Source organism: Puma concolor, chromosome B1, assembly GCF_028749965.1.
Source record: "Puma concolor isolate L17-30 chromosome B1, mPumCon1.1.hap2, whole genome shotgun sequence".
In the NCBI taxonomy this organism is placed as follows: domain Eukaryota; kingdom Metazoa; phylum Chordata; class Mammalia; order Carnivora; family Felidae; genus Puma; species Puma concolor.
In genome coordinates, this window is record NC_141670.1 from 45,313,328 (window position 1) to 45,339,289 (window position 25,962).

At 46.2% G+C, this 25,962-nt stretch overlaps 1 protein-coding gene and 2 long non-coding RNA genes across 5 annotated transcripts; 2 read left to right on the forward strand and 1 right to left on the reverse strand.

Annotated features, from left to right (window-relative positions):
* LOC147581611 (uncharacterized) lies at positions 1–10,255 on the forward strand. The gene is made up of 4 exons (XR_015250086.1): positions 1–426; positions 1,033–1,143; positions 4,046–4,225; positions 9,667–10,255. It is a non-coding gene; the product is annotated as an uncharacterized LOC147581611 (long non-coding RNA).
* Positions 5,174–22,827, reverse strand: ERLIN2 (ER lipid raft associated 2). 3 transcript variants are annotated; one of them, XM_086703719.1, is made up of 12 exons: positions 22,671–22,827; positions 21,359–21,480; positions 19,759–19,840; positions 18,507–18,553; positions 16,562–16,623; positions 16,278–16,403; positions 12,123–12,196; positions 11,905–11,963; positions 11,278–11,369; positions 10,384–10,473; positions 8,650–8,729; positions 5,174–8,257 (listed from the first exon to the last, which is right to left on the reverse strand). In XM_086703719.1, the coding sequence occupies exons 2-12, from the start codon at positions 21,463–21,465 to the stop codon at positions 8,063–8,065; spliced, it is 1,014 nt and encodes a 337-aa protein (XP_086559845.1). In that variant the 5' UTR covers positions 21,466–21,480; positions 22,671–22,827; the 3' UTR covers positions 5,174–8,062. The 3 variants fall into 3 exon arrangements, with proteins under 3 accessions (XP_086559845.1, XP_086559846.1, XP_086559847.1); XM_086703720.1 differs by lacking the exon at positions 22,671–22,827 and adding an exon at positions 22,391–22,654; XM_086703721.1 differs by lacking the exon at positions 22,671–22,827 and adding an exon at positions 21,696–22,332.
* LOC147581612 (uncharacterized) lies at positions 11,368–13,491 on the forward strand. The gene is made up of 2 exons (XR_015250085.1): positions 11,368–11,517; positions 13,328–13,491. It is a non-coding gene; the product is annotated as an uncharacterized LOC147581612 (long non-coding RNA).
* Positions 22,828–25,962: the final 3,135 nt, after the last annotated feature.

The window sequence follows — 25,962 nt, forward strand, 5'->3', positions numbered from 1 at the left end:
GGGTGTGGGGAGGCCGGCCTGACGTGGTTCCGGTGCCCCCTGGCAAGCCTTGCCAGTCCTCCTGCCTGAGCCACGGTCCCCGTCCCCGCGGGAGCTTCTTGACGGAAAAAACGCGGCCTGTTCCGGGGTCCTGGTTCCTTTCTAAAAGACCCACATTTTTGCCGGTCCCTGGCGTTGAGAGAGCTGTGAGTTAAGATTTTTGTGCGCGGGGGCCAGGGTTCGAAGCTGCTAGAGCCGGAGACATGGCTGCTGGTGTCTCAGATGAGGCTCGTGAGGAACCCTTAAGAGACAGAAAACAGTTTCTGGAGGAAACGGCACGATTCACTTATATGGTTATTCTTGTCATCCTTGTCACCAGTGCTGTCAAATAGCAATATGATGCGATCCACACATGTATTCAAAGAATTACCAACAGGCGCAGAAAAAGTAAGACATTTTAATGAATACATTAAACACCACGTTAAAACCCAGTACCTCCAAGGTAAGGTTTCGGTATGTAACCAATAGGAAACCTTACTGAGATCTTTCTAAGCGTACGTAATTTACAAAACCCGGTGCAGAGTTTTGACTTACCGCATGCCCCAGTTCGGGCTATCCATTATTTCAAGAGATTGGTGACCACCTGCGGTAGCGCTGCCTTATCAGAGGGCACAGGTGGCCTTGGACCGCCTAGCATGAGCTCCGCACACATTCAGTCCAGTCTTGAGTGTCCTTATGTGTCCAGCTCTGGGCAGTGTGAAGGTCATAAACATGGCGAGGAGCCAAACAATGTAAAGGCTAACACAGTAAAATACGAAGTTTAATAGATGGTGAAATAGTAGGTGCTGTGGGTAGAGAGAATTCTGTTACGGAAAGTGCTTTTGGCTGTACTGTTTAAAGATTCTCAAACGTTTCAACTGGCTGGAGTGGGACGCTATTATGTTGGAGAAAGGGCCAAAGTGCGTCCCCCAGGTTGTCTTGGGGTGACTGGGCTTACTTCAAATCTTCAGGAAATAAAGGGCAATATTCTTTCTTCTATTACCATCTCCCCAGGCCCCAGGAACTGAGATAAAATTTCATATGTTGTGTTCCGGAAAATCACTTTGAGCAGAACCGAGGGTGCTTGCCATCAAGAACTACTTTGGGGGAAGTTTCTGTTTACAGGTAACTGGGGGTATCTGTAAATTAGGGTTGTCAAAATGGCTCTAGACTTGATAATTTCTACTCCTGACAAAATGATAAAAATTTTAAAAATGACTAGAATAATTATTCATGGTGTGTATATAATAGACCCTTGCTCTAGAGAGATGGAGTTGAAAGGTCTGGGGCTAGGCAGCGGTCACTGGTGAAACAAAAGGGATTACAGTGATGGAGATCATGTTGAAGAGATGTATAGAGGAAGCATTGGGTGAACCTGACATAAAGTGACACGCTATTTGGAAAACATTTAAAAAACCATAAACACCTCATCAGAGCTAAAGGATGTACAATCCAGGCGATAGGTTATTACGATAACAAGTAGGAGTAACTTCATAGGTCAGGTGTCGTCTTTGAATTCTAAGGTCAACCTCCCCCACCCCGGCCTCCACTGTTGAATGTGTGCATGGCTCCCAAAAAGGCATCAGGAGTGTGATTTGAACTTTCAAGTTAATAAGGATAGTGGTGCCAAGATTGGGTAGTGGTGGCACAGGATTGACACACCGAATTTTGGTTTCATTGTTGAACTGGCATCTTGGATAAGTTACTGAAGTTCTTAGTTTTTCTTTTATAAAATGGAGTCACAATCTCCTTCAGAGCTGCAGGGGGGGGATCAATCAAGATAACGTGTTAACACCCTTAGTAGAGTGCTCTGCCAAAGCGAGTGCAAAAACGTTCAACACGTGAGTTCCCCCACCCTTCTTATCTATTCAGTCAACATTTATTGAGGCATTTCTCTGTAAAGGTACCTTTGGAGAGACCAGGATGAGTAAGACAGGCTTTACTACGGATTCATTTCTAAGATGCTTTTCATCGCTAACCTTCTATAACTCTATGGAAATAAATGGAAGTAAAGGCAAAAAGATCAAGGTGACCCCGGTCTCATCATTTCACATTTTCCAATTTCTTTACTTCTTAGCTATGCTTTTGAATGAATTGTATTACACTTTTTTCTCCTGGTTTTCCTTTTTAATTTCTTCTCTTCCTCTTTCTGGGACATCAACCATGTAATTTATTTAACCTTTCATTCTTCCCTACCACCTAATCCTTAAAAAATGGAAGTCCACAATCACATCATCACCAGCAACTGTCTTTACATTGCTCTGACAGTTTGCAAGGATAAAGGGGAGAAGAGAAAGATTAAAAAGCCAAATACCCAGAGGAACAGATTATATAATTTTATAAAAATCTAGTATACTTATTCATCCTAAAGGCCATCAAGTGTTTAAAAAATTCACCTCTATAGTCTGAGGCCCTGAATTATGGGAAATGCATTCATGGATTTTAAAACTGTTTCCTTCTGCGCATACTGTGATTCTTTCGGGGATAAAAAGAGATAAAATAATAGAAAATTAATGTTGCCTGGTTACTTGGCTCTAAAGAGAAATGGAGAAATAATGTCTGTGCCCCAGTTTAAATGAATTGAGGTAGAGAAACCATGACAACAATCCCTCAGCAAACATACTGTTACATTTGGCTTTTGAAATGTGAATATAGATTCTAGAACCACAGACCTAGGGAGGACCTTTAGAGATCATTTGATCTTTCACAGAGAATTAGAATGACATTTAAACCCTCCAAACAGCATAGAATCTCCCCAGTTTTTGAAAAGCATCAGAGAAAATGTTATTCATGTTAATCCCTGGATTTATTTCCTATTTGCACACAACTACTTTTCTGGATTTCAAATTTTAGCCGGTCTTATCTCAAGTAGAATCTTTTAAAAAATACTTCATTCTACAAACTAATTTCCTCTTCTCTGGTCTCTGGGGAGCTAGAGGATACCTAGCCAACCATTATGCAACTTCTATGAATGTGAAGTCGCTGAATTCCCCTTATGCCTTTTATGGGGTCAACCCATGGGCTTTATTTTCTTACTTTTTACATTTTGGTCTTAGCATTTTGCTTTGCTAGCCTCCTCAACTCTTTTTATTTTTTATTAAAAAAAATTTTTAATGTCTTATTTTATTTATGAGAGATACAGAGCTTGTGCGTGGGAAGGGCAGAGAGAGAGGGAGATCGGGAATCCGAAGCAGGCTCCAGGCTCTGAGCTGTCAGCTCAGCGCAGAGCCCAAAGCGGGGCTCAAATGCACGAACCAAGAGATCATGACATGAGCCAGAGTCAGATGCTCACTACTGACCGAGCCACCCAGGTGCCCCACCTCAACTGTTTTTAAATCAGAGAACTGGGAGTTCTCCACAGGACCAAACCTACTTACTTTTTACATATGCCATTTCTGTAGAAGCTGTATTCTTAATACTGTTTGCTGCATTCTAATATTGTTCCCCTTTCCCTCTCTGTGCCGGGCAGTCTGTAATCTTATAGTGGTACCCTCTTTATAGTTGTATGCTTCCTAGGCCTGTTTTTCCAAATGATTGAAAATGTTTTCTGAGCACTTACCCACAGTAGGCACAGTGCTAACCCCTTCACATGCGTTATTTCATTTCCTCCACTCACCCCATTTTATAGATGAGGAAACTGAGGCTCAGAGAGGTTAAAGAATTTAAGGCCATACACCTAAAAAATGGTAGAGCAGGGATCTAAATCATGGCAGTCTAACGCCAGTAACTACATTCTTAACTTACCTGTTCAATTGTAAGTTCATAGTATTTGCGTAGCAGCTCTGAAACCAATAGAAAAAGTTTGGGAGCATCATTAAAAAAAAAAAAAAAAAACTCAGAAAGCCTGGGCTAGGGTTGCCAAGTTTGGCAAATAAAAATATAGGATATCCAGTTAAGTGTGCATTTCATATAAATAATATTTTTTTAGTGTGTCTCATGCAGTGTTTGAGACATCCTTACACTAAAAATTATTAGTTGTTCATGTGAAATTCAGACTGAACGGAGCACCCTGTATTTTGTTTGGCAGCCTTAGGCTGGGCGGCTTTCCGGAGTAGAGACTGTGACTTTCTCACTAAATTGATATCAAAATGAGTTTTGGCTCAACTCAAGGTATCTCTGCCCTTTGGGGAAGTGCAGCCGCTATGGATTCTTTAAAATCAGCAACCTCTACAGCACCTACCCAGAGTCATGCCAAGTTTACAGATTAGTTGTTTACTGTTTCTACATTGATGATGGGGGTATTCGTCTGAATATATTTATGTATATATGTATTTTTTAAAGTTTACTTTTGAGAGAGAGAAAGCACGTACAAGTGAGGGGGTGGGGGGAGGGAGGGAGGGAGAGACAGAGAGAGAGAGAGAGAGAGAGAGAGAGAGAGAATATGAATCCTAAGCAGGCTCCATGCTCAGCAGAGCCAGAAGGGCCTTGATCCCATCATGAATCTGGGGTCATGACCTGAGCCAAAATCAAGACTCAGATTCTCAACCTATTGAGCCACCCAGGTGCCCCACTAGTTTTATTTCTTTATATCACCTATCCTAACATGAGCTATTGCTGAATTTCACTTTAACAAAGAAGTAAATACAGGGGCAGCTGGGTGGCTCAGTCGGTTAAGCGTCTGACTTCAGCTCAGGTCATGATCTCACTGTGGGTTTGAGCCCCACGTCGGGCTCTGTGCTGACAGCTCAGAGCCTGGAGCCTGCCTCGGATTCTGTGTCTCCCTCTCTTCTTCCCCTCCTCTGCTTGTGCTCTGTCTCTCTCAAAAATGAATAAACGTTAAAAAAAAATAAAAAGTAAATACAAAGACATTTTATTTAGCAAGACTGAAAATAAAACTCAGATATAAATTCACACCTTTAGTATTGTCTAAAACAATTCCTCCAGCTATCAACCTAAGGCAATTAATCCAGCATATAATTTATAGAGTTATTAATATAACAAGAATCATTTCTCATTTACAAAGGGGGTCATTAAACTGTTGGGGCTCTTTCAAAGTAGAGTTTGTTTGACTATTCAATTACCAGCTTACACAGAAATGGAAATACAAACACAAACTGATTGGCTATTAAACTCTTTTCTAAGGAAGCAATAGAAACCGTGGCTAGAATCCTACTGAGCACTAAAGTAGAGGTTAAGTTCATGGACACAGAGCAGCCACTAGCCAAGATACAGGTTTATTTTCAACTGAGGGAGGTTTATCTTCAATCAGACTTAGAGAAGTCAGTAAATACGGTGATCTTACTTTCACTACTTACTCTCTGTAAATGGCAAAGTTATCAATGCTGAAAGATACACATACCCATAGAAATTACAACAGATCATGTATAAAACAACTTTTTTTGGATCAATATAGTGCTACAATTGTCAATTTTTTTCCTCCTTCAACTGAATATGACCACAGTTACCTTCAGATTTATGTTATTTTAGTCTTATAAAAATTATTAACAAACTTTGGCTTCCTTGCAAATATTCTGTCCTTATATTAAAAAAGTGATTAAAAACAGTACCGAATATGAACCACTTCTGTAAAGTTTAGTGAGAAACATTCAGCCAAGGTGACTTTTCCTTGGAAAATCCTACAAAAACTGAATTTTATAAACAGTTACTTATTTTGATAGAAGTTCCATTTATAAATAGCAGCCATGACTTTGCTGCCTACAAAATTGTAGGCTGTCACATTTTACATGTTTAGAACTCAAATGTTTTAAGATCGGATTTTCTAGTGAGTGTTAAAGAAACAAAGTCGCACAGACAGACTGGTTAGTCCCATGCTGAGGAAACCGCTGACCTCCATGATTTCACCATTTAGGCAGGTTATAGATAACCGTTGAATTTGAACCCAGGGCTACTGCAACATTTATGCTTTGTGGTTAAAGAGGAAGCAACATTAGCAGTGAGGGGGGCAGGTGCAGCAGACTTTACTGAGGCTCTGTTGTGGTTAAAGTGTATCTAGTGCAAGGGACAAACTATCACAGAATGTTGGTATTAGGGAGACTTTCAAGTTAAGAACCTGAGCAAACGTACTGTTCAGAGGCTGAGACATCCTGGCCTTGGGTTCTGTTAAGGTAGCGTTTTCTGAGGCCGAGGAGGCAAGTCTCAGGGTAGGGGGAGCTGACAAATATGAAAACTGGGGATGCTGGATGTCATGTGTCCTGCTGCTCCTAACAAGGGATCAATGGCACCGAAATGGAGGAGGGTGAGTATATCTTAATGACGGTTACCCTGTTGGCCTCGGGAGACTGACTGTCTTCTGCAAGCGCCTGTGAGCACGTTAAAACCCATCATTCCCACAAACATGTGGTTGCTTGCACAAAGTGTGACCAGGACCAGTGGTTTGAAAATTCTAAGTCCCAGAGATAAGAACAGAGAAGGGCAGCATTTCAGAGGAGTTCACATTTTGTTTCTACCTAAGCAGGCTGATTGTTCCCAGGACCCTAGACAAGCCTGGTGCTACTTGGGAGCAAGCTGGCCCGAATTTTGGGGCCGTTTGATAAACCAGGTCTGGGCATGGGATCAAAAATGAAGTGGGGATCCGTGCCAGAAAGTATCATTCATAGTATCGCTGAGGGGGTACAGTGGTAGTTTCTTTGGTGGTGGGGGGAGGGGGGGAGGCTAATAGCAAGGCTGAATCCTCAACCAGAGCTTGTCATGGAGAATACCAACGTGTTTGCAAGTTAACTCGAGACAACCTAACAATCTGGTGCACGACTCGTGGGCTACATAAGCTGAACGCCACCCCACCCCCCGTTTCAGGATAGAAGAAAACCTTTCTTTCATGTTTGTTATCCTCCATCCCAAATCTCCCAGAGTGACTCAAATTTTTCCTACTTAGAAATGGAAAAACAAAAACAAAACTAAAACCAAACTCAAACATTTGAACAGATTTTGATGCAGCCCTTCCAACCCAGGGGCCGGGGCAGGGCCTCGGGCATGTACCCCCATCACTGTCTCTGAAGATTTAGCACTCAGTCTGACCCCTGTGTGGCTGTCAGTGCCCTAGATTTAAAAACACGTGCTACTTAGAGAATGGGCTCCCTTTTTATCGCTGCATCAGACTAATGCCAGCACAAGCTAGAAGCATTATGACTAGGAGATCTTCCAGGGGACCGTCCTCCTCCCCCACAGGAGCTCTTCAAGGTAGAATCCCCACAATAGAAAAGACACGTGATCTCAAGGAACATACGCAGTTTGCCAAGCAGGTGCCACGGTGGCTGAGAGAGATGACGACCCCACGTCAGCAGCTATTAAGACACTTGGGTTGTTTGTTCCTGTCTTCCTGATGCCGAGTGGAATCAATGAACAGACGTGAGAGGAAAAAACCAAATCACAGAACACGTGAAAAGTTTTAAAAAGAAGCGTGTGGTGGTGCCCAAAGCCTGACTCTGGAATGTAGTTGGAAACCACCGCTCTTTGAGCCCTGGGGCAAGGAGGGCAGTGGACAGAAAGGTCTGCAGAGCCGACAGCTCAGGTTCTTCCTTAAGAGGACTCCGGAAAAGCGTGCCAACGTGACTCACAGACGCCCCGAGAGAAATGCCAGCAAAGCCCAACATCCCCTGCAGCTGTCCCCCCGCAGCTCTGCTGGCAAACTCAAAAGCACACATTTGCTCAGTTGCTGGGCCTCACCCCCAGGTGTCTCCCACCTTGGAGGCAGGGGCGAGAAAACTGGACCCCGTTTTCCCAAATAAGGGAAATCAGATCACCTGGAGGCAACACCCTACGTTTCTCCCACTCTGTAATGACTGAGTCCCTCCTTAAATCTGCTTCAAAGGGCTAAAATTAGTGTCTAGAGGGCAAAGGTCAAAGCCATGGTTTCCCAGTCTTAACAGAAGTCATCTGACCCACTTACCTGAATAAAACCCCAAATCATCAACCCCTTCCCGTCCTTCCCAGGGAGGGGATCTATTTAAATCCATTTCTTCTTTTTTTTCACCACCGAATGTGGGAGAGAGTCAAGGCAGGTAATGTGGGAGGGAGGAGCATCCTGGTTCATCATTCAAAAATAAAGATCTCTTTTAAGTGTCATTTGAGGTCGTATACAAAAATTTCAATTCTCCTCAGGGTCTGCTTCCAAGGGGTCATCATCGAAACTCAGCTTGTCAGCTAGCCCCTCGAACTGCTTGCCCAGACCGCCTGCGGAGTCCATGAACATGTTCGGGATGTCTTTGCCAAAGTAAATCTTGCTGTTGGAAGCAATGGCTTTGTACTTCATCAGCTGCAAATACTCAGGGGTCAGCTTCAGCTGTAAGAAAAAAGGAAAGGCGGCTATGTGGAGGCAGATTCGAGAAAACTCTGGGTGGCACCCTTCACTTTTCACAAGGAGAGGGTCTTTGTCGAAGAAATGTGCCTTCCCTACCCCTTCCTGGTCTCACTGTTCTGTTAGTAACGGGTACTGATTTCCAAGGTCAGAGCTGCAAGGGAGTTTTAGGGAGTTTCTGGGTTTAGCACAACAACTGAGCTTCTATTGAGGCACGGCTAAGGAACAGGGGAGCACCAGGCCCACACAGCACGGCAGCCAGCACGTCTGGCTAGGAGGGGCTTTGGTGGCAGTGGCCATCCAACATCACGAGCTCTCAAACCACATCAGCCCAAAGCCAAATATACCCTCTCGTCACCAGGTGCATTGGGCTTTACCTTGTTTGCTTCAGCGATTTTCATAGCGGTGTAGCACTCGGCATCAGCCTTTGCCTTCTCCCGGGCCAGAAAGGCAGCATCTGAGGGCAAGAACGCAGTGAACTGCAGTGTAGACGTTACCAGAACCCTGGGCCCTGTGACGTTCCCCTGGTTGCCTCTGTGACCTTGGGAGACTGCTCTTTTCTCTCTGTGGTTTGGTTTCCTGTTCTGTGAAATGGTGGAAAGAGGCATTTTTTCCTACTTCACAAGTCGTTGTGAAAATCAACCATGGGTGAAAAATGCTTTGAAGGCATCTCCGGGTAGTGGGGACCAACTCTGAGCACGTCTGTTGCTATGCCCAGCGACACTTACGAAGGCAGTCTCGGGAAAAGTGCTGCCAAGGGACACTTCCTGTGTCCACAGGCTGAGTCCTTGTCGCTCCGCGTCTGGGAAGACAGGGGTGGGGCGCCACTTCACCCCTCTTGTGCTGCACAGCAAGAGCGCGAGGAGCCCAAAGAAGGCTCTAAAGACAGCCAGAAGTGGCTCCCCCTAAACCTGGATGCCACGAACATGAAACAGCTCGGTCCCTCTCCACCTTCATTTCTCTTTTATTTCCACTGACCATTTCAAAAAGATTCTAGTTAACACTGGTTAAGCTGGCACAACTCCCAACAAGAGAAGTCCATGCCATGGTCCAGACTAACACCTGTTTGGATGAAGACCTACTTAAACTTCCACCATGCAAGCAAAACACTTCCTTAATCTGCTGAGACCAGCTTTCTGTCAAGCTGATGCAAAACTTTTGATGCTTGCTCCCTTGCCTTGGGAATGCGGCCAGCCTCGTGTAATATCTGTAGCAAAAAGCCTGGAAGAAAGGTCAGCCTGTGGGTGGGTTCTTACTGCACACCCCCAGCACGGCCCCGGGCGGAAAGAGCGGCAGTCTGGCAGGGGCGCTGGCTGCATGGGGCCCACTCAAGTGGTCTTAGCACCTGATGACATGTTTTTATAAGAAATAAAAATGCGTTGTTTTGCAGAGAGCTCCCTAACAAGGAACTGCTGGCCTGTAAAATCCCAGCTGGCTCCTCACTGGGCCCCTGCAAAGCCTGAGAGCCCCATGGTGAGTACAAGTTGACATGGCATTTCGAAGCTGGGCCTCGAGGTCCTATTTTTGTCCTAGAATTTGCTTGATATAAGGCACCACGTGAAGGAAAGGGCAGGTGGTGGGGATGAGCTGAGGGCTTAGGGGCAGGGAACTGAAGGTGAATAATATTCAGAAAAGCCAGTCAAGAAAACACTTTTCTCCAGCTCCAGTGTTGTTGGTACCGAAAAGCTGTCTTTTTCAGACCTGCCTCAGTATCTACCATAGGGATACTGAGAACAGACTTAGAAGCCACAGCTGTGGGGGGTAGGCACGGCACAAGGAGGGGCTGTTCTGCCTAGCCTCTGAGTTCACTGCCACTGAGACCCTTGCCAGACAGCAGGGATTTACACAATTTCCCTTTTTCTTACTCCTCACCTGAGAGCACCTAACAGCACTACATGGACATTTGTTGAATGAATGAACGCTCTCTGAAGTGGAAAACGTATGCCAGCCTGGCCCAAATCTCCCCCAAACTTGAGTCAAAGCACAGAGGAATCAGGACATCTTAGAACAAAGGTTAAAGAGCCAAGGAAAGGGCTCTCCCGACCCTACCCCCACCCAGCCACACAGTGGGGCGTGAGGAAAACTCAGGCACTCATTTCAGCTTTGCTCACCTTCAATTTCCGAAATCTTTTTCTCGGTCTCCTTCTCCATCACCTTCTGCCCATAGGTGATTTCTGCCACCTGAGCCACTTTTTCTGCCTCTGTAGTGACAATGTTGAGAAAAGGCTTAGAGCACTATGGATATCTCACAGGCTAGACTAAATCCCACCCTTCCTGTGATCAGAGTCCCTGATGCGGGGATGCGGATGTGTTCAGAGGGAGGGCCCCAGAGGGTGACCACGGCGGGCACGTGTGGACTGCACCCGTGAGTGCAGTACCCCGACATCGGCACGAGACAGTCAGCCGGGAGACCTGGGCCCTCCCACGAAAGCGAGGAATGAGTCCCAACCTCTCTCCTAAGTCACAGGGGTGTTTCTCCCAAAAGAGTATTTTAAGGAATACGGTAGTGTCTAAAAAGGTTCTTCCTGCCACTTGACTCTGGGAAGCAGTCAGTAGTCGTTGATGATCTAGTGCAGAGGTTAGGAGCTGGGTTCTGGCCAGGGTCTCTGCGGGTGAACCCCATTTCCACCACTTACTTGCCATATGACACTGGGCACGTTAATTAGTCCCTTCGTGCTTGTGAGGAGACGAGTCACATGTAAGTGCTTAGAAAAGTGCACGGCTCATGGTAGGTGCTTGAGAAGTATTAGCTACTACTGTTATCGATTAAGAATTAACTAGGAAGGGATCCTTTCATTTCAGAGATAGGGGGAGACTCAAAGCTCACCGGCCCTGCCCACCATCTGACAATTTCAGCGTCGCTTCCGGGAGTACAAGTGCCGCTCCTGTGCGCGGCCAGGGTTTGCAGGACCGTGTGACCTAACCGCGCCCGAGGCTTCCTCGCCATCTGCCCGCCTTCCCCAGCCCTTCCGCCCTGAGAGGGGACCCCAGAACCACATCCAGACCGATCAGGGCCTTCTTGCGCTCTGTCTCAGCTTCCTTCTCCACCACCTTCTGTTTCTGGGCTGCAATGAGCAGCTTTGTCTTCTCGCTTTCCCTGAAGGGAAGAACGGTATGCAGCCGTGAGGCGGCTGCTGAAAACGCTTCCGAGGAACTTCACTGTCCCCTGGAGGAACCAAACTTCTGCTGAGGAGAGGCAAACCTGGCTTTCTCACTCTCGCCTGGAAGGCTGTTCCCTGTCCCAAGTAAGAGCAGATCTGTTGCAGGCAGTAACGCGGCTCTCTTTCTCCTCCCAAATAACTCATTTGTGAGAAGTAAAGCATAACTTACTTAGGTAAAATGCACCTGCCTGCCCACTGAACCGCCTCTCCCTCCCATCTTCTTTGGCACGAGCCATGAAGCACAAACAATGCCCCCTGGCCCTTTTCAAAGCATCGCTGCTTGAAAGGGCTTCTCCGGAGCCCAGGTGACTGTTGCGACACACCTGCCCCATCTTACGGTGCAGCGGGCTGTGCCAAATACTCAAGGAGGGGAAGAAACGCGTGGCACGGCTTCGGTTAACTCTGGGATGGGATGAGGTGAGGGGTGTGGGACAGAGTGGGGGGTACAGGTTGGGCAGAGGGAATACTCACATCAACTCGTAGTTTCTGCGGATCGCCTCGGGTATATTGGGCTTTGTCACCCGCACAGCCTGGGGAAGGATAAAAATAGCACCTGATGGGAAGGTGAGGGTGGTGAGGGACCCGAGCAGCTGCCACTAGCCCTTCATCTGCTTGCACGAGAAGGACATCCCTTGGAAGAGCAGGGGATACACCTTTACCAGGGGGTGTCCCACAGTGGCCATGCTTACTTGGATGACGAGCCCGGGGGCCATGGAGGTCAGGTCCTGTTGCAAAGCCAGCTTGAGATTTTCATCAATCTGATCTGGAATCAAGAAAGACCGAAAACGTTGTTGTTACGTTTTTTAGGCAGGGTGGAGGAAAGTGTGAGGGCAGAGTACAAACTAACACGCCAGCTCAAGAATGCACCTGACAGGCCAAAGGTCTTTCCAAGGCAGAGCCCAAAAATCTAAAGATACCCTGCACGTCTTTCTTGTTTTTAAAAAATTTTTATGTTTATTTATTTTTGAGAGAGAGACAGAGCACGAGCGGGAGAGGGGCAGAGAGAGAGGGAGACACAGAATCTGAAGCAGGCTCCAGGCTCTGAGCTGTCAGCACAGAGCCAGACATGGAACTTGAACTCATGAACCAGAAGATCGTGACCTGAGCTGAAGTCAGATGCTTAAATGACTAAGCCACCCAGGCATCCCCCGCCACCCATCTTTCAAAGTGACATCTCTGTGCGGCCCCTCTACATAAGCTAGATGGGAGAGTGTCCTTTTCCTGTGGCCTCCAGATAAAATCACCGAGGCTGTTGAAAATATCAACCTTGCCCAAAAGGAAACTGAGCTTTCAAAAGAACAAGTACAAACAACAATTCTAGCACATTTCTTGAGTCAGGCAGCAGCCTTCCCCTAGACAACAGCAGCGAAACAGAGGGCGGGCCCCCATTTTCAAGAGGAAGGAAGGTGGAGTGGCTGTGTTAGGTATTTCGAAGGGAGCCAAGCACATTAAATCTGGTAATTTTAGAAGTTTCTACCAGAAAAACAGACTCTGACGTCAAGGAAAGCCCCAGGGAAGACTATTTCCATTAAGAACTCCCATCAAATAACACAAGGGGAAAATGAAAATTTACGGTTCTGGAAATGAGCCCAAGTCCTCTGATGTGTCGTTTGCTTTGGCCCTGATTGCTCTGTCAGAATTCACATGGGAGTTGTTTCATAGGGAAGTTTAGGAAGAGCTCTAACTGGTTGCCCCTTCTGGCTGTGACCGTGCGGGGCCACAGCTGCCCTCTCTGGCCTGGGCCTTCTCTTCCTGCCCCGCTCCACCCCCCCACCCCCCCACCACCACCTCCTGAGGTCTTCTATAAGACCCTGCAAGGCCCTGAGAAGACTCCATGAAACCTCGAAATCTGGCTGGGACATCGGAACTGAATCACCTCTCTTATTACTGTCAGCTGTCACCTGCTTGAAGTAGCCGTTCTTGGTCACCTGTGCCCAAAGAGGAGCCACTGCCATCTGCCTTTAACAGATGCCCAAATGGAGGCCCATGGAGGTTCAGTGATGTGCTCAAGCGAGTTAGCAGTCAAACTAATAAACCTGTTTGGTCACTATGCTTTAATTTTTAGGTCTAAAATGGCACTTTCTTCAACGGTCATATCGGTCAGCAAGGAATTTTAACATTTCTATGGACTGGATATGGTCTCATGAGCCTGTCAGCATGAGGGAGAAATGCCCCAAAGGCAGCACCTCAGACCTGATATGTGTTTAACAATTTGACAGATGGAGATAAACATCACGTTTCATATTTTCTATTTTAGATTAACCAAATTTGAGATGTTCTGTGCCCTCCCTAGGTTAATAATAACATTGTCATTTATTAGTGGACACCTGTGGTCCTGGGCTAGTAACTTTCTAGGACAATCTGGAAGAAATATTTTGCAAGGTGGTTTATTATCAAAGCAATACTAATAAGTTTTTTACACATTATAGTTCTGCAGATAAATTCTGATTAGGTTATATTACACAAAGAGGTTGAATCAGGTCAACTTCTGAGCAAGTACCAGGTAATGTTTTTATAAAGCGGGCAGACTGGGGTGCCTGGGTGGCTCAGTTGGTTAAGGGTCCGACTTCAGCTCAGGTCATGATCTCATGGTTTGTGAGTTCAAGCCCTGCATTGGGCTCTGTGTGGACAGCTCAGAGCCTGGAGCCTGCTTCAGATTCTGTCTCTGTCTCTCTGCCCCTCCCCTACTCACTCTCTGGCTCTCTCTCAAATATAAAAAATAAAACATAAAAAAATTTATAAAGTGGGCAGAGAGGATGCAGCAGGGTAAGCAGTGATGAGAATTAGGCCGCGAAGCTGAGTCAGGGCTGTGAGTCCTGAGAGGACAGAACCAGGAGAAAACCTCCATGCCTAACGAGTAGGATTTGAGACATGAATTTCTCCTTTACAGATGCAAATAGATTCTAAGCAAGAGAGTGATCTCCCAAGACTTAATTTTTTTAATCAATTGATTAATTTTTTGAGAAAGAGAGAGAGCATGAGCAAGGGAGAGGGGCAGAGGGAGACAGAGAGAATCTTAAGAATCTAAGCATGGAGCCTGATGTGGGACTCGATTCTACAACCCTGGGATCATGAGCTGAGCCAAAATCAAAAGTCAGATGCTCAAGCGACTGAGCCACCCAGGCACCCCAAGACTTAACTTTAAAAAGAAAAACATGGGGCGCCTGGGTGGCTTGGTCGGTTAAGTGCCCGACTTCGGCTCAGGTCATGATCTCACGGTCTGTGAGTTCGAGCCCCGCGTCGGGCTCTGTGCTGACAGCTCAGAGCCTGGAGCCTGTTTCAGATTCTGTGTCTCCCTCTCTCTCTGCTCCTCCCCTGTTCATGCTCTGTCTCTCTCTGTCTCAAAAATAAATAAACGTTAAAAAAAATTAAAAAAAAATAAAAAGAAAAAGAAAAAGAAAAACATTTCAAAGCAAATATATTTTCTGAGCTTCTCTGTAAAAGAAGCTTCACTAAGCTACTAAGTTTATCTCTATGAGAGTAAGTTTTCTTTCTTTCTTTTTACTTTATCTTGAAGATTTTATTTTTAAGTAATCTCTACCCCCAATGTGGGGCCCGAACCCATGACCCTGAGATCAAGAGTCACGTGCTCCACTGACTTAGCCAGCCAGGCGCCTTGACAGTAAGAAGTTTTCTAACGCAAAATGATGTCACATTTTCATTTTCTCTTCATGGAAATTAGACTCCTTTGCCTTTTGTTGTTTCAAATGCTTTAAAATGTTCATTTAATGGCACAAGTTCTAAAACAGTGGCTCTAGAGAAAAGTAATGATATTTTATAAAATGCTAATCAGTTTGAGGTAAAAAAAAAGAAAATAAGGCAAACTTACTGCATTTTTTGTAAAAGCATGCTGAATCCAAATCCTCTAAAGGGAATTTAGATTCACTTCCTACTGCAGAAAAATTGAAAGTGACTCTGACGATTTCCCAAATCTGGAACACCGTGTGCAGGGGGGCTCTGATCGTGGTCTCCGGCAGCACCAGGCGCTCCTCCCCTGCCTACTCTGAAACGTCTTCACGCACGGTCCTTTTTCAGGAAGATTCCTGGGAAAATCACTGTCTAGTCCTCATATCAAGACTAGCTGTACCATCGTTTACTTTCGGCACCGGCTACTAGAACACTTCCGGCAGCAAGCTGAACCAGAACGCTTCTTGCGAAAGAGCTTTAAGGATTACTGAACTGTTTCCCTCCCTTGCTGCTATAGTCACACTATGTTTATTTTGGTGGCTAAAGAGGACAAAAGGTATCCACTTAAGCACGTGGATTCTTTTAAGGATTTTCCTATTCATCCCTACAGGTATAGGGTTAAAAAGACCCACCACCACAAAGCTCTGGGAACTTTAAGTAGCTATGGTCCTTGTCCCCCTTCCAGAATTAAATGCGACTCCTGCCGTCCTCCTCGCCTTTCCTGGCTTCCCTGCATTCGGCGTGGTGTGGTGGGAAGCAAGGTGAAGCGAGAGTTCTAGCTTCAGCCCTGCCATTTGTCTCTTTGGGCCTCACTCAGTACCCTTATCTGAAAATGAGGCTGCTGGGTTGGATACTCTCTCAGGTTCTTGAGAACTGACCCTGTCTTATTATAGAAGGGTGTTTTAGGGACAGCAGGTGTTTTACAACTGCCATTCCAGCCCTGATGTGGACCAGGAGGCCTCCAGTCCACTGTCATCCGTGTGCCCAAACTTCACCTGCCTTCTTGACCTTCTGCTGCTATCAGCACAGACCGGTTCCTGAGCACTGGGCTTGCACTTCCTGTCCACCCGTACCCATCCTGCCCTACGGTGGCTCGGAAGTCGGTGGTGGGGGGAACAGCTGCCAAGGCATGCCATGGCCAGAAGAGGCTTCCTTACCAAAGAGCTCGATGTAGACCTCCTGAAGCGTATGCACGCTGCAGAACTGGTTCAGTTCGTGGTGGATCTTGTTGAAGATGAGGGCCTTGTCGTAGTCAGCAGTGTAGTTCTTCACTATGTCATACACTGGGAGGGAGGGTGGGATTGCAAGGTAAGAAAAGGCAGCCCCCCCCCGCCCCCCACCACTGCCTGAGGTGCTGCAGCAGATCCTGGTGGGGGGGGGCACGCGGGGGGACATGCTGGGCAAAGTAAGCCGGTGGAGAAGGGAAACTGGAAAAACGTACCTGCGTTTGGGACCAAGAAGTTCACCACTTCAATTCTGTCAAAGTAGATCATTACACCACCACTGTTGGAGGAAGAAGGGACAGAGAAGTCACCAGTAGGCTCTGGAACATAGTGCAGTCCCAGGGTGATGGCGTAAGAAGTGTGACTCAGCAGGAAAGAGTTCGCGGGAGGTCAGAAGGCAGGAGGGATCTCCAAGTAGGAATCTTCCAAGTTTGGAGCAAGAACACAGTCTCCCAAGAAACCACACCTCCTAAAAATATCTCCAGACGGAGAAAAATGAAACTTTTGGGGGTACCAGTAAGAAAAAGAATAGTCTGTATCTTTTGAATCTGCCATGCCTTTTGACTGAAGCAATCAATTTCAGGGAAAAGTCAAGGTGTTCTCAGAACTTAAAGGTCACAGTGGGATTTTCCGGTCACCATTTCTCACGGTCTCCACCCTCACTTTGGTTCAGCCCTTCCCTTTCCCTGCAAATATTCGTTTTTATAAACAATTTTGGGTATACAGGAACGGTGAAAAGAATAGTACAACTAACGGCCATACACGAACACTAAACTTAACAACTGTTAACATTTTACCTTATTGATTGATCTTTTTTATGCTGAACATTTTAACGTTGCAGTCATGATACTCTTTACCCCTTCAAACTTTAGTAAGCAACACTCACCTAGGAGTAATGACATTCTCCTATGTAGTCCTAACTCCATCCCCAAACCTAAGAAAATTAGCAAGAATTCCTTAACAGCCTCTGATACCTAGTCCTTATTCCAATTTCCTCACTCGATCCTGCTGCGGACTGAAGCGTGTGCCCTCCAAAAAGCCTTAAGTGTAAACTCCAAAACCCCCAGGTGACTGTATTGAGAGATGGCCTTTCAGGTGGTAATTAAGGTTATGAGGGCTTAGGGATGGGGCGCTCACCCAATTAGAGTGGTAAACGAAAAAAGGCAGCCACCAAACATCTTTCTCCCTGCATGTGCAGAGGAAAGGCCGTGTGAGCACACAGCAAAGCCACCACATGCAAACGAGGAAGAGAGGCTTCACCAGTTTCCACCCAGTCTGTGGTGCTGTGTTATAGCAGCCCAAGCTGACGAATCCAGGCCTTCTCTGTCTTTCATAGCTGGTATTTTTGAACCAGGTTCTAATCAAGGCTCACCATCCATCACATTTATGTCTTTTAAGTCTCCTTTTCAACCCAAAGCTCCTCCTTGTGATGAGATCAGGCCCATTATCCCGTGAGATGCCCTAATTCTGGATTTGCTCCCATGTTTCCTTGTGGTGGTGTTTGTCACCCTGTCCAGTTTAGATCTCCTTTACTTTCCAAGCGGACCACTAGAGCAGTGTTCTGTTTGGATCACCAGACCCTGAGGTCTCCCCCTACCTTTTAATTTATTTTTTATTATTATTTTAGATGTTTGTTTATTTTTGACACAGGGAGAGCGCAAGCGGAGGAGGAGCAGAGAGAGAGGGAGACACAGAATCCGAAGCAGGCTCCAGGCGCTGAGCTGTCAGCACAGAGCCTGATGTGGGGCTTGAACTCACGAACTGTAAGATCATGACCTGAGCCGAAGTCGGCCGCTTAACCGACTGAGCCACCCAGGCGCCCCTTCCCCTAGCTTTAAAACATTCTCCATAGCTGGTTATGCGAAACCTATCTTCTTGTATCGGGTCATTTGCCTGCTGAAGGCCTTTAGTGGATCTTCACTTGCAACAGAAAAAGTCCAAACTTATCACAGCATTCCAGGCTCTCCCAAACCTGTTTACCTCCTATGATTTTCCCCGATGCACTGCACCACCTAGTCAAATTGGAGCCTAGGGAGCTAGGAGGTGGGGAACTTGGTAAAACTACCAAGAAGGAATGCATCCCTTTTCACTATCTCTTGCTGCAGTCAGCCAGACAGCCCTTCTGTTGCTGCAGGTGTAACTGCTTTACCCCGGGGCCCTTACCTAGTCCCGCAAGGCACGTTCTTCACCTCATCTGTCTGCAGTGTGGTCTAGAAATGGAGGAGACATAAAATGCTGTAAAATGGGCAGTGACAAGCAAAGTAACTTCATTTTAGAATCCCAAATGGCCTGGTCCTTGAAGTTATCTGGGATGAGCTTTGCTCTTGTTAAACATGAATGTTTCACCTAATCCTCCTTACTTATAGGGTGTGACACCCAAACAAAGGTACCTACCCCCCCCTTCACTGTAAGTGAATCACCATACAGATGAGCTTAGTAATGACTTAGTAAAAAAGACCCTGCATTAGGAGTCCTAAGACCTGTGTTTATCTCTGTCTCTTCCTTTACCAGTCTTGAAACAGCGGATTCTTTATTTGGCTCAGCCCATTCTCAGCCTTATTGTAAGACTCGTGAGGTCATGTGCACAAATGCACTCTAGAAACCATCGAGCAGAGGAAATTGCAGAAGTGATGTACAGGGAGAATGCTGAGGAGGTATCCTGGGATATTTTCCTGGGTTAGTTTTAAAGTCATTCTTTAAATCTTATTCCTCTTAGCTGGACATACTTCAAAGATGGCTAGTCTAACTTAGCCAGGCTTTTAGATCTGTCATAACTAATCCTACTTCTACTTAGATGTCATTTCCCTTCACTGAGTCCAACTCCCCCCCCCCGCCCCCCCACCAAATTATGTTCACATCTATGAATTTAAAATAAGAACCAGCAAATTTACCATGTTTTATTTCTATTTATCTTGGTAGCCTGTGATTTAAAACACACAGACACACGCACCCTACTTTTCCTTCTATACATTCAGAACATATTCTTCTTTGGTTTTACCTTGAAGTGAAGAAATAATTCCCAGCTGGGGCTGCTGGGCCAAGGCAATGACCCCATCCGGCTATTTCAACAACCAAATAAAGCTCTAGAGTACATGGTTCATGGAGCCTCGTTCTCCATTAGATATATATACATACACATATACATATATATGTACACATATACATGCATATATGCATATGTGTATATAAATAGGTGCATATATATACATACACGTGTACGTATATATGTATACACATATATGTGTGTGTACGTGTTTGTGTTTGTGTGTGTGTGTGTGTGTGTGTGTGTGTGTGTGTGTGTATGAGATTCCTTGGAAAGGCATTATACTGACTTAATGGTAAGTAATTACAATCACGCGTTTGTCAACACCCCAAATCTGCAGTGGTCCAAACATACCCCATAAGCCAAGTATACCTGCACAGACTTATATGATGTGATGAAAGGGAGCATGAGATGGAAACCAGGGCCACTGGTAGAAGTCAGTAGGGCACCGCCTCTGCAGAGGAAGAAGAGAGAGGCAGTTTAGCAAGAGGTATCTATTACATCAATACTATTTGCACCGGCCCCATAAACGTTTCATATAGAGTGCCACGTGCCTCAGCCATGTCCACAGACCCCTTCCTCTCAACTCGACCCTAATATTCTAGGAAGTCTGATGGTAAAACATAAAACCATTATTTATGCTTTTGTGGCAAGAAAAATAGGCACATGGGCCAAGTGGAATAAAGATGGCAGAATCCCTGGCAATACTTAACGTAAGAGGAACTCTGTCATATCCGTTGAGCTTGTGGCAATCCAGGAGGGCAGTTAAGTCCAGTAACACATTTATCAATTAACTGCACTGATGCTGGATCCCAGTGACATGAACAATCAAAAGCATAATTTTAAGAAATGCTTTAAAAATCATTTACAAACAAGGGGCGCCCGGGTGGCTCTGTCGGTTAAGCATCCGACTTTGGCTCAGGTCATGATGTCACGGTTCGTGAGTTTGAGCCGTGTTGGGCTCTGTGCTGACAGCTCAGAGCCTGGAGCCTGCTTTGGATTCTGTGTCTCTCTCTCTCTCTCTCTGCCCCTGCCCCACACACCCCCCACCACACTCTGTCTCTATCTCTCAAAAATAAATAAAAATGTTTAAAAAATTGTTAAAAATCATTTACAAATATTTTTCAGGCGGTAGCATTACTTTATAACCAAGTTGTACATAAAGGGTAACAAAGTTAAAAGCCTTTTTTTGGGGACACATAAGCAGAAGGTGGGGAGAAATAAAGGGGAGAGTGGATCCCAAGGAGACTTTTAGAACTTGCTATCAGCAATCCAGGAACAGGCATCTTGAACATATATAAGAAGGAGCTCATAAAGACTTAAAGCAAAAAACCTGGTTGGTCATGGAGGTTACTGAAAGGAAAGCACCCCAAGATTTGTAAGTGCTTCTTTGCTTTATATTATGCAGGAAAAAAATACATTATTATATTTTTTAAAAAGAGCAATAAAACAGCTACCCAATGGAGCTTTCTTGTAAGAACCACTATCCTAGCGCTTGCCTGAATGGTTATGTATCAATCTGCAGGATTTCTCATTTTGCCTGAAACGTTAATTTTAAAGAGTGGGTACAAACTGGCAGATCAGGCTAGCTCAAGTTGCCATCAAGAACTGGTGCTCACCGGAGGTAATCTTGTGGCACCAAGATGCCGGGAGGGGGATATGAGAAAACGAGGTTTCAGAGATAACCTGCAAGCACTGGTTTCCTGTGGATTTTAACTCTAAACCTCTATACACATTTATCATTCACCGTCCACAGCATCAACTTGAGACTACTAAGTTTCATATTTACATTTATGTATGTATATAAGCGTGTGTGTATATGCCCCCCTCCCCTGGTCACTGACACAACAGCTCAGTCTAAAAGATTCCTCTACTCAATGTACACAGATATTCAACAGAATCTGCTAGACAGTGAGTAGGAAAGAAAGTCATTTAACAGGAAGTTGCAAGCTTCTCCCTGTCCCTTCCTTACCTGTAATACACCCCAATATGTCCCTCTTCTATCTTGTGCACAGCTGAGAAAAGAGACGCACAAAAGAAACTGGAAGCCACAGCCACAACTGCTCCCAACTGAGCCATCAGTGAGCCTTTATCCTAGGGAAAAAGATGCAAGAAAATGTGTGTGGTCCGACATGCAGGAGAAAAGCTATGACAAGCAGAGAGAGCACCTTACTAAGCTGGGCTCCCTGTAAGTGGCTCCTATCCAGCCTGCTGTAGTATGAACACAAGGCTAGATCTACAACTCTCTTCATCCCTGTTCTCAGGCAACATTCCCACTCCTTCCTTAGCTGTGGAATTATATTCCCCACCTCGCTGGAGAGGCAGTGGCTCCAGATACAGCCGGGCCCCAAGAGAGAACCAGTGCCAATTGGGCAGCGTTCAGAACACAGCCTTCTCTTCCTGTGAACACGAATGTGCTGTCACGGGAGCCACTCACGCTAGTAAAAGGGAAGAGAGGCAGCTGCAGTATGTTGCCCAAATTACAGAGGATGTCAAATGACAGGCAGTTGTGGCTATGTAATTCTGGTCAGAGCCTCCCAGTCCTAATTGCCTGCCATTTCAAAAGAAACCATTATTTAGTCCTTCCAGATGCTGGAGCGACAGACACAGCATGTGAGCAGAATTCCATGATGGGATTCTCTGGCTTTTCGTCCACCTTCCCAGTTATTCCTCTGGATCTAAAGGGGGGAGGGCTCTACATTCCCTCCCATACACTTGACTGGCACTTTGCACCCGACAGGTCCCCAAGCCCAACGGTTAGAGAAGAAAGAGGGTTCCCAAGGGTGGGCAGATGGGCTCCTGGGTCCAATTGGGTCCAGGCACCAGGATGAGAAAGAGCTGGCATCTAGAGACTCATTTTCTGAACACCGAAGGATCTGGAAAAACGATGGTAACTGACAGCAAAGTTCACAGGCGTGCCCGGGCCCACCCGTGCAGGGGGTGGATTCTGCCTCCCAGGACTAACATAGCTAGGGCTCAGACATCTGCAAGGCGCTTATTTTACCGTAGCGGACTCCAGCTACCGATCTGCAGCTGTGTCCTTTCTGCAGATGCCCTCCTCCCCGCTCCCAAATCGCGCCCCTTCCCTGCCCTCTTCCGAGAGAGGGTCGCGCGTCCCAAGCGCCCTGGGGTTCAGGGGGAAGGGACGAAACAGAAAGGGGTTGCTTTCTAGCTCCAGAGGGAGAGAGGCTGCTAGGGTTCGAGCCCGGGAGAACGGCTGATCAGCTCGGGCCGGGAGCCGCAAAAAGGCCCAGTGCGCACACTAAGGGGCGGGGGCCGCGTACCAGGCTGTCCCTCCAGGCGCTCCGTACTCGTCCGAACCCCCGTGCAACCGTAGAAACCGCCACGCCCCTCCACACGCTACTTCCTTCCGGGTCCGTCGCCTCGATGACGCCTTTAGTTCACGCGAGAAGACTCCCGCCTTCTTAGCTCGTCAGCCCCGCCCCCGCGCTCCCCGAGTTCGGTGTCCGCGCGTGGGCGCCAGGGGGCGCCCTCGGCTTGGTCCGGCCTGTTGGGACCTCTGGTTAGGGTTTCCAGGGCGGGGACGGTGCGGAGCGCCTGGAGAGTGACGCGCGGGAGGACGCTAGTAGCGGCGGGTGCTGAGTGACTGAGCGTGTAGCTTTCCGAGGTTTTGACTTTGGAATTTGCCCTGGATTCCCCCCCGCCCCCCTCCCCCCCAGCCCTGCCATTAGGTCAAGTGTATTTTTCGGGGCAGGTACCAGCGAGTTGCAGCCATTCTAGCCCTCTGCTCGCGCTTTCCTGTAGCACCGGTGAATGAAACACGTCTTTTAACGCGTCTTTTAGCACCTTTACGTCGTTCATCAACAAACAGTCCCTATTTTGAATTGCTTTCCTAGGAGCCCTGGCCTTTGAGGTCCCCACAGCACCATACAGTAGACAAAAAAGGATTTATCCCAGTTTTAGTAATAGGATCCTGAGCTCAGTGTGGTGCGGGGGTAACACGGTGGATGAAAGCCTCCGTTGCGCTCCGTCAACTTCGGGAGCTTAACTGCCTTTATAACACCTAACTGCGGTACACAGAGGCTGGTGCGCTCTCCTTGGAGGGACTAAGTTCCCTGAGGGCAGCTTAGGTACTCAGCAAATGCAGACTGAAGGCATAATGGCACCAGGATCAGGATCTAGAGCTTGGGTGTTCTGGTCTCAGGGCCTCACGTTGTCCGCAGCTGTGGCTGTTAAACAGCAGCACATCGGGACATTTCTCATTCAGCCACTGAACTTATTTTGTTTGCAGAAGAGAAAAGAGTCCAGTTAATTGCAGCCCCCAGTAAATGAAAAGCTTTTACACAGAGAGGATGGCAAGATGGTGCTGTTAGACAGATTTAGGACACAGGGAAAGAAAAGCGTAGGTTTTCCGGGCATGTCTGCTTGGAATTCATCCTGGGTTTGCCCTGGATGAGTCTGTGCTGGGATGTTTCAGCATTACATGGTTAAGCCCACAAGTGGGCTGCCTGGTGCTGCCTTGGGGGCTCTGTGCCCACCTCCATCAGCGAGGACCTCTTCTCTCCCCATCCTGTCACTGCAAATCCCCCCTCCTCCCAGCTGGTCAGTCTCCTGATGGATCCTATCAGAACTTAAGAGCTTTTTATCTCCACCTTCAGTGAAATAATTCACCAGGGCACACTTAGTAAGTTTATTAAATGATTGAGTGGATGAGTCAGAGAAATAGAAATATTGGGGTTTATCAGCCCAAGGAATGGGGCTTAGCCTGTAGTATAAAGGATTTGAATTTGTTGTAATTTAAGAATATCTTGACTGTTAAGTTTTGGATGAACTATGAGTGAAAGCTTTGGGATTCTGTTCTCAGGAAGTTTTTTTGCCAGACCTGAGTAGTTTAACTTTGGCCCTGCCTAGAGGCAGCAGGTGGGCTTCAGATGATCTAGCATTTCCGAAAATCCCTTTCTTAAGACTTCTGTGGTTTTTCTGACAATATCCAGTATTATCAAGCAGGTACATCTGTAATGATTTGTTTAATGAAAGTATTTAAAAATCCATTTTTTAAAAGTTTTTAAATGTTTATTTATTTTTGAGAAAGAAGAGAGCAAGCAGGGGAAGGGCAGGGGGGGACAGAGAATCCATGCTGACAGCAGAGAGCCCTGATGTGGGGCTTGAACTCAAGAACCAGGAGATCATGACCTGAGCTGAAGTTGGACACTTAACAGACTGAGCCACCCAGGTGCAGATTAAAAATCCATTAAAAAAAAACTTGCAGTGTAGAGTAGTGGTTAAGTGCAGGTACTCCACAGTCAGACTGCCTGGGTTTAAATCCTGCCTTTTCACCACCCTCCCCCTCCACCCTGCCTCTTGTTAGCAGTGTGACCTTGGAAAATGATTTAATCTGTGCCTCAGTTTCTTCATCTGTGAAATGGGAGTAATGATAGTATGACCCTTATAGGACTTACAGGACTGTCATGAGCATCAAATGACAGATCAAGAAAAGCACACACAGGGGCGCCTGGGTGGCGCAGTCGGTTAAGCGTCCGACTTCAGCCAGGTCACTATCTCGTGGTCCGTGAGTTCGAGCCCCGCGTCAGGCTCTGGGCTGATGGCTCAGAGGCTGGAGCCTGTTCCCGATTCTGTGTCTCCCTCTCTCTCTGCCCCTCCCCCGTTCATGCTCTGTCTCTCTCTGTCCCAAAAATAAATAAACGTTTGAAAAAAAAAAATTAAAAAAAAAAAAAAGAAAAGCACACACACACACGCACACAACGAGGTAACACCTCGCAACTGTCAGAATGGTTAGACTAAAAAAGACAAGAAATAACAGGTGCTGACCAAGATGTGGTGCAAAGGGAAACTTGGTGCCCTGTTGGTAGGGGTGTAAAGCAGGGTTGGAAAGCAGTGTGGAGGTTTCTCAAAAAATTAGAAGTAGAAATGCCATATGATCCACTACTGGGTATTTACCCAAGAAAATGAAAACACTAATTTGAAAAGATACATGCACCTCTATGTTTACTGCAGCATTATTTATAATAGCCATGATATGGAAGCAGCCCGAGGGGCTGTGTGTATGTATGTATGTGCGTGTATGTGTGTGTATGTATGTGTATATATATGTATATATATATGTGTATATATATATGTATATATGTATACATATATATGTATGTATATATATATATATATATATATATATACACATACATACACACACATACATACACACACACACACTCAGTAATGGAATATTACTCAGCCAAAAAAAGAATGAAATCTTACCATTTGTGACAACATGGCTGGACCAAGTGGGCATTATGCTAAGTGAAATAAGTCAGACAGAAGAAGACAAATCCCATATGATTTCACTCCTAAGTGGGATCTAAAAAACAAAAATGAACAACCAGACTTTTAAATACAGAGAACAAACTGGAACTTTCCAGAAGGGAGGTGGGTGGATGGGGGACGGGTAAAATAGGTGAAGGGGATCAAGACATACAAACTTCCAGTTATAAAATAATTAAGTCATGGAGATGAAATGCACAGCACAGGGACTATGGCCAATAACATTGTAATAATGTTGTATGGTGACTGATGGTGACCACACTTATTGTGGGGAGCACC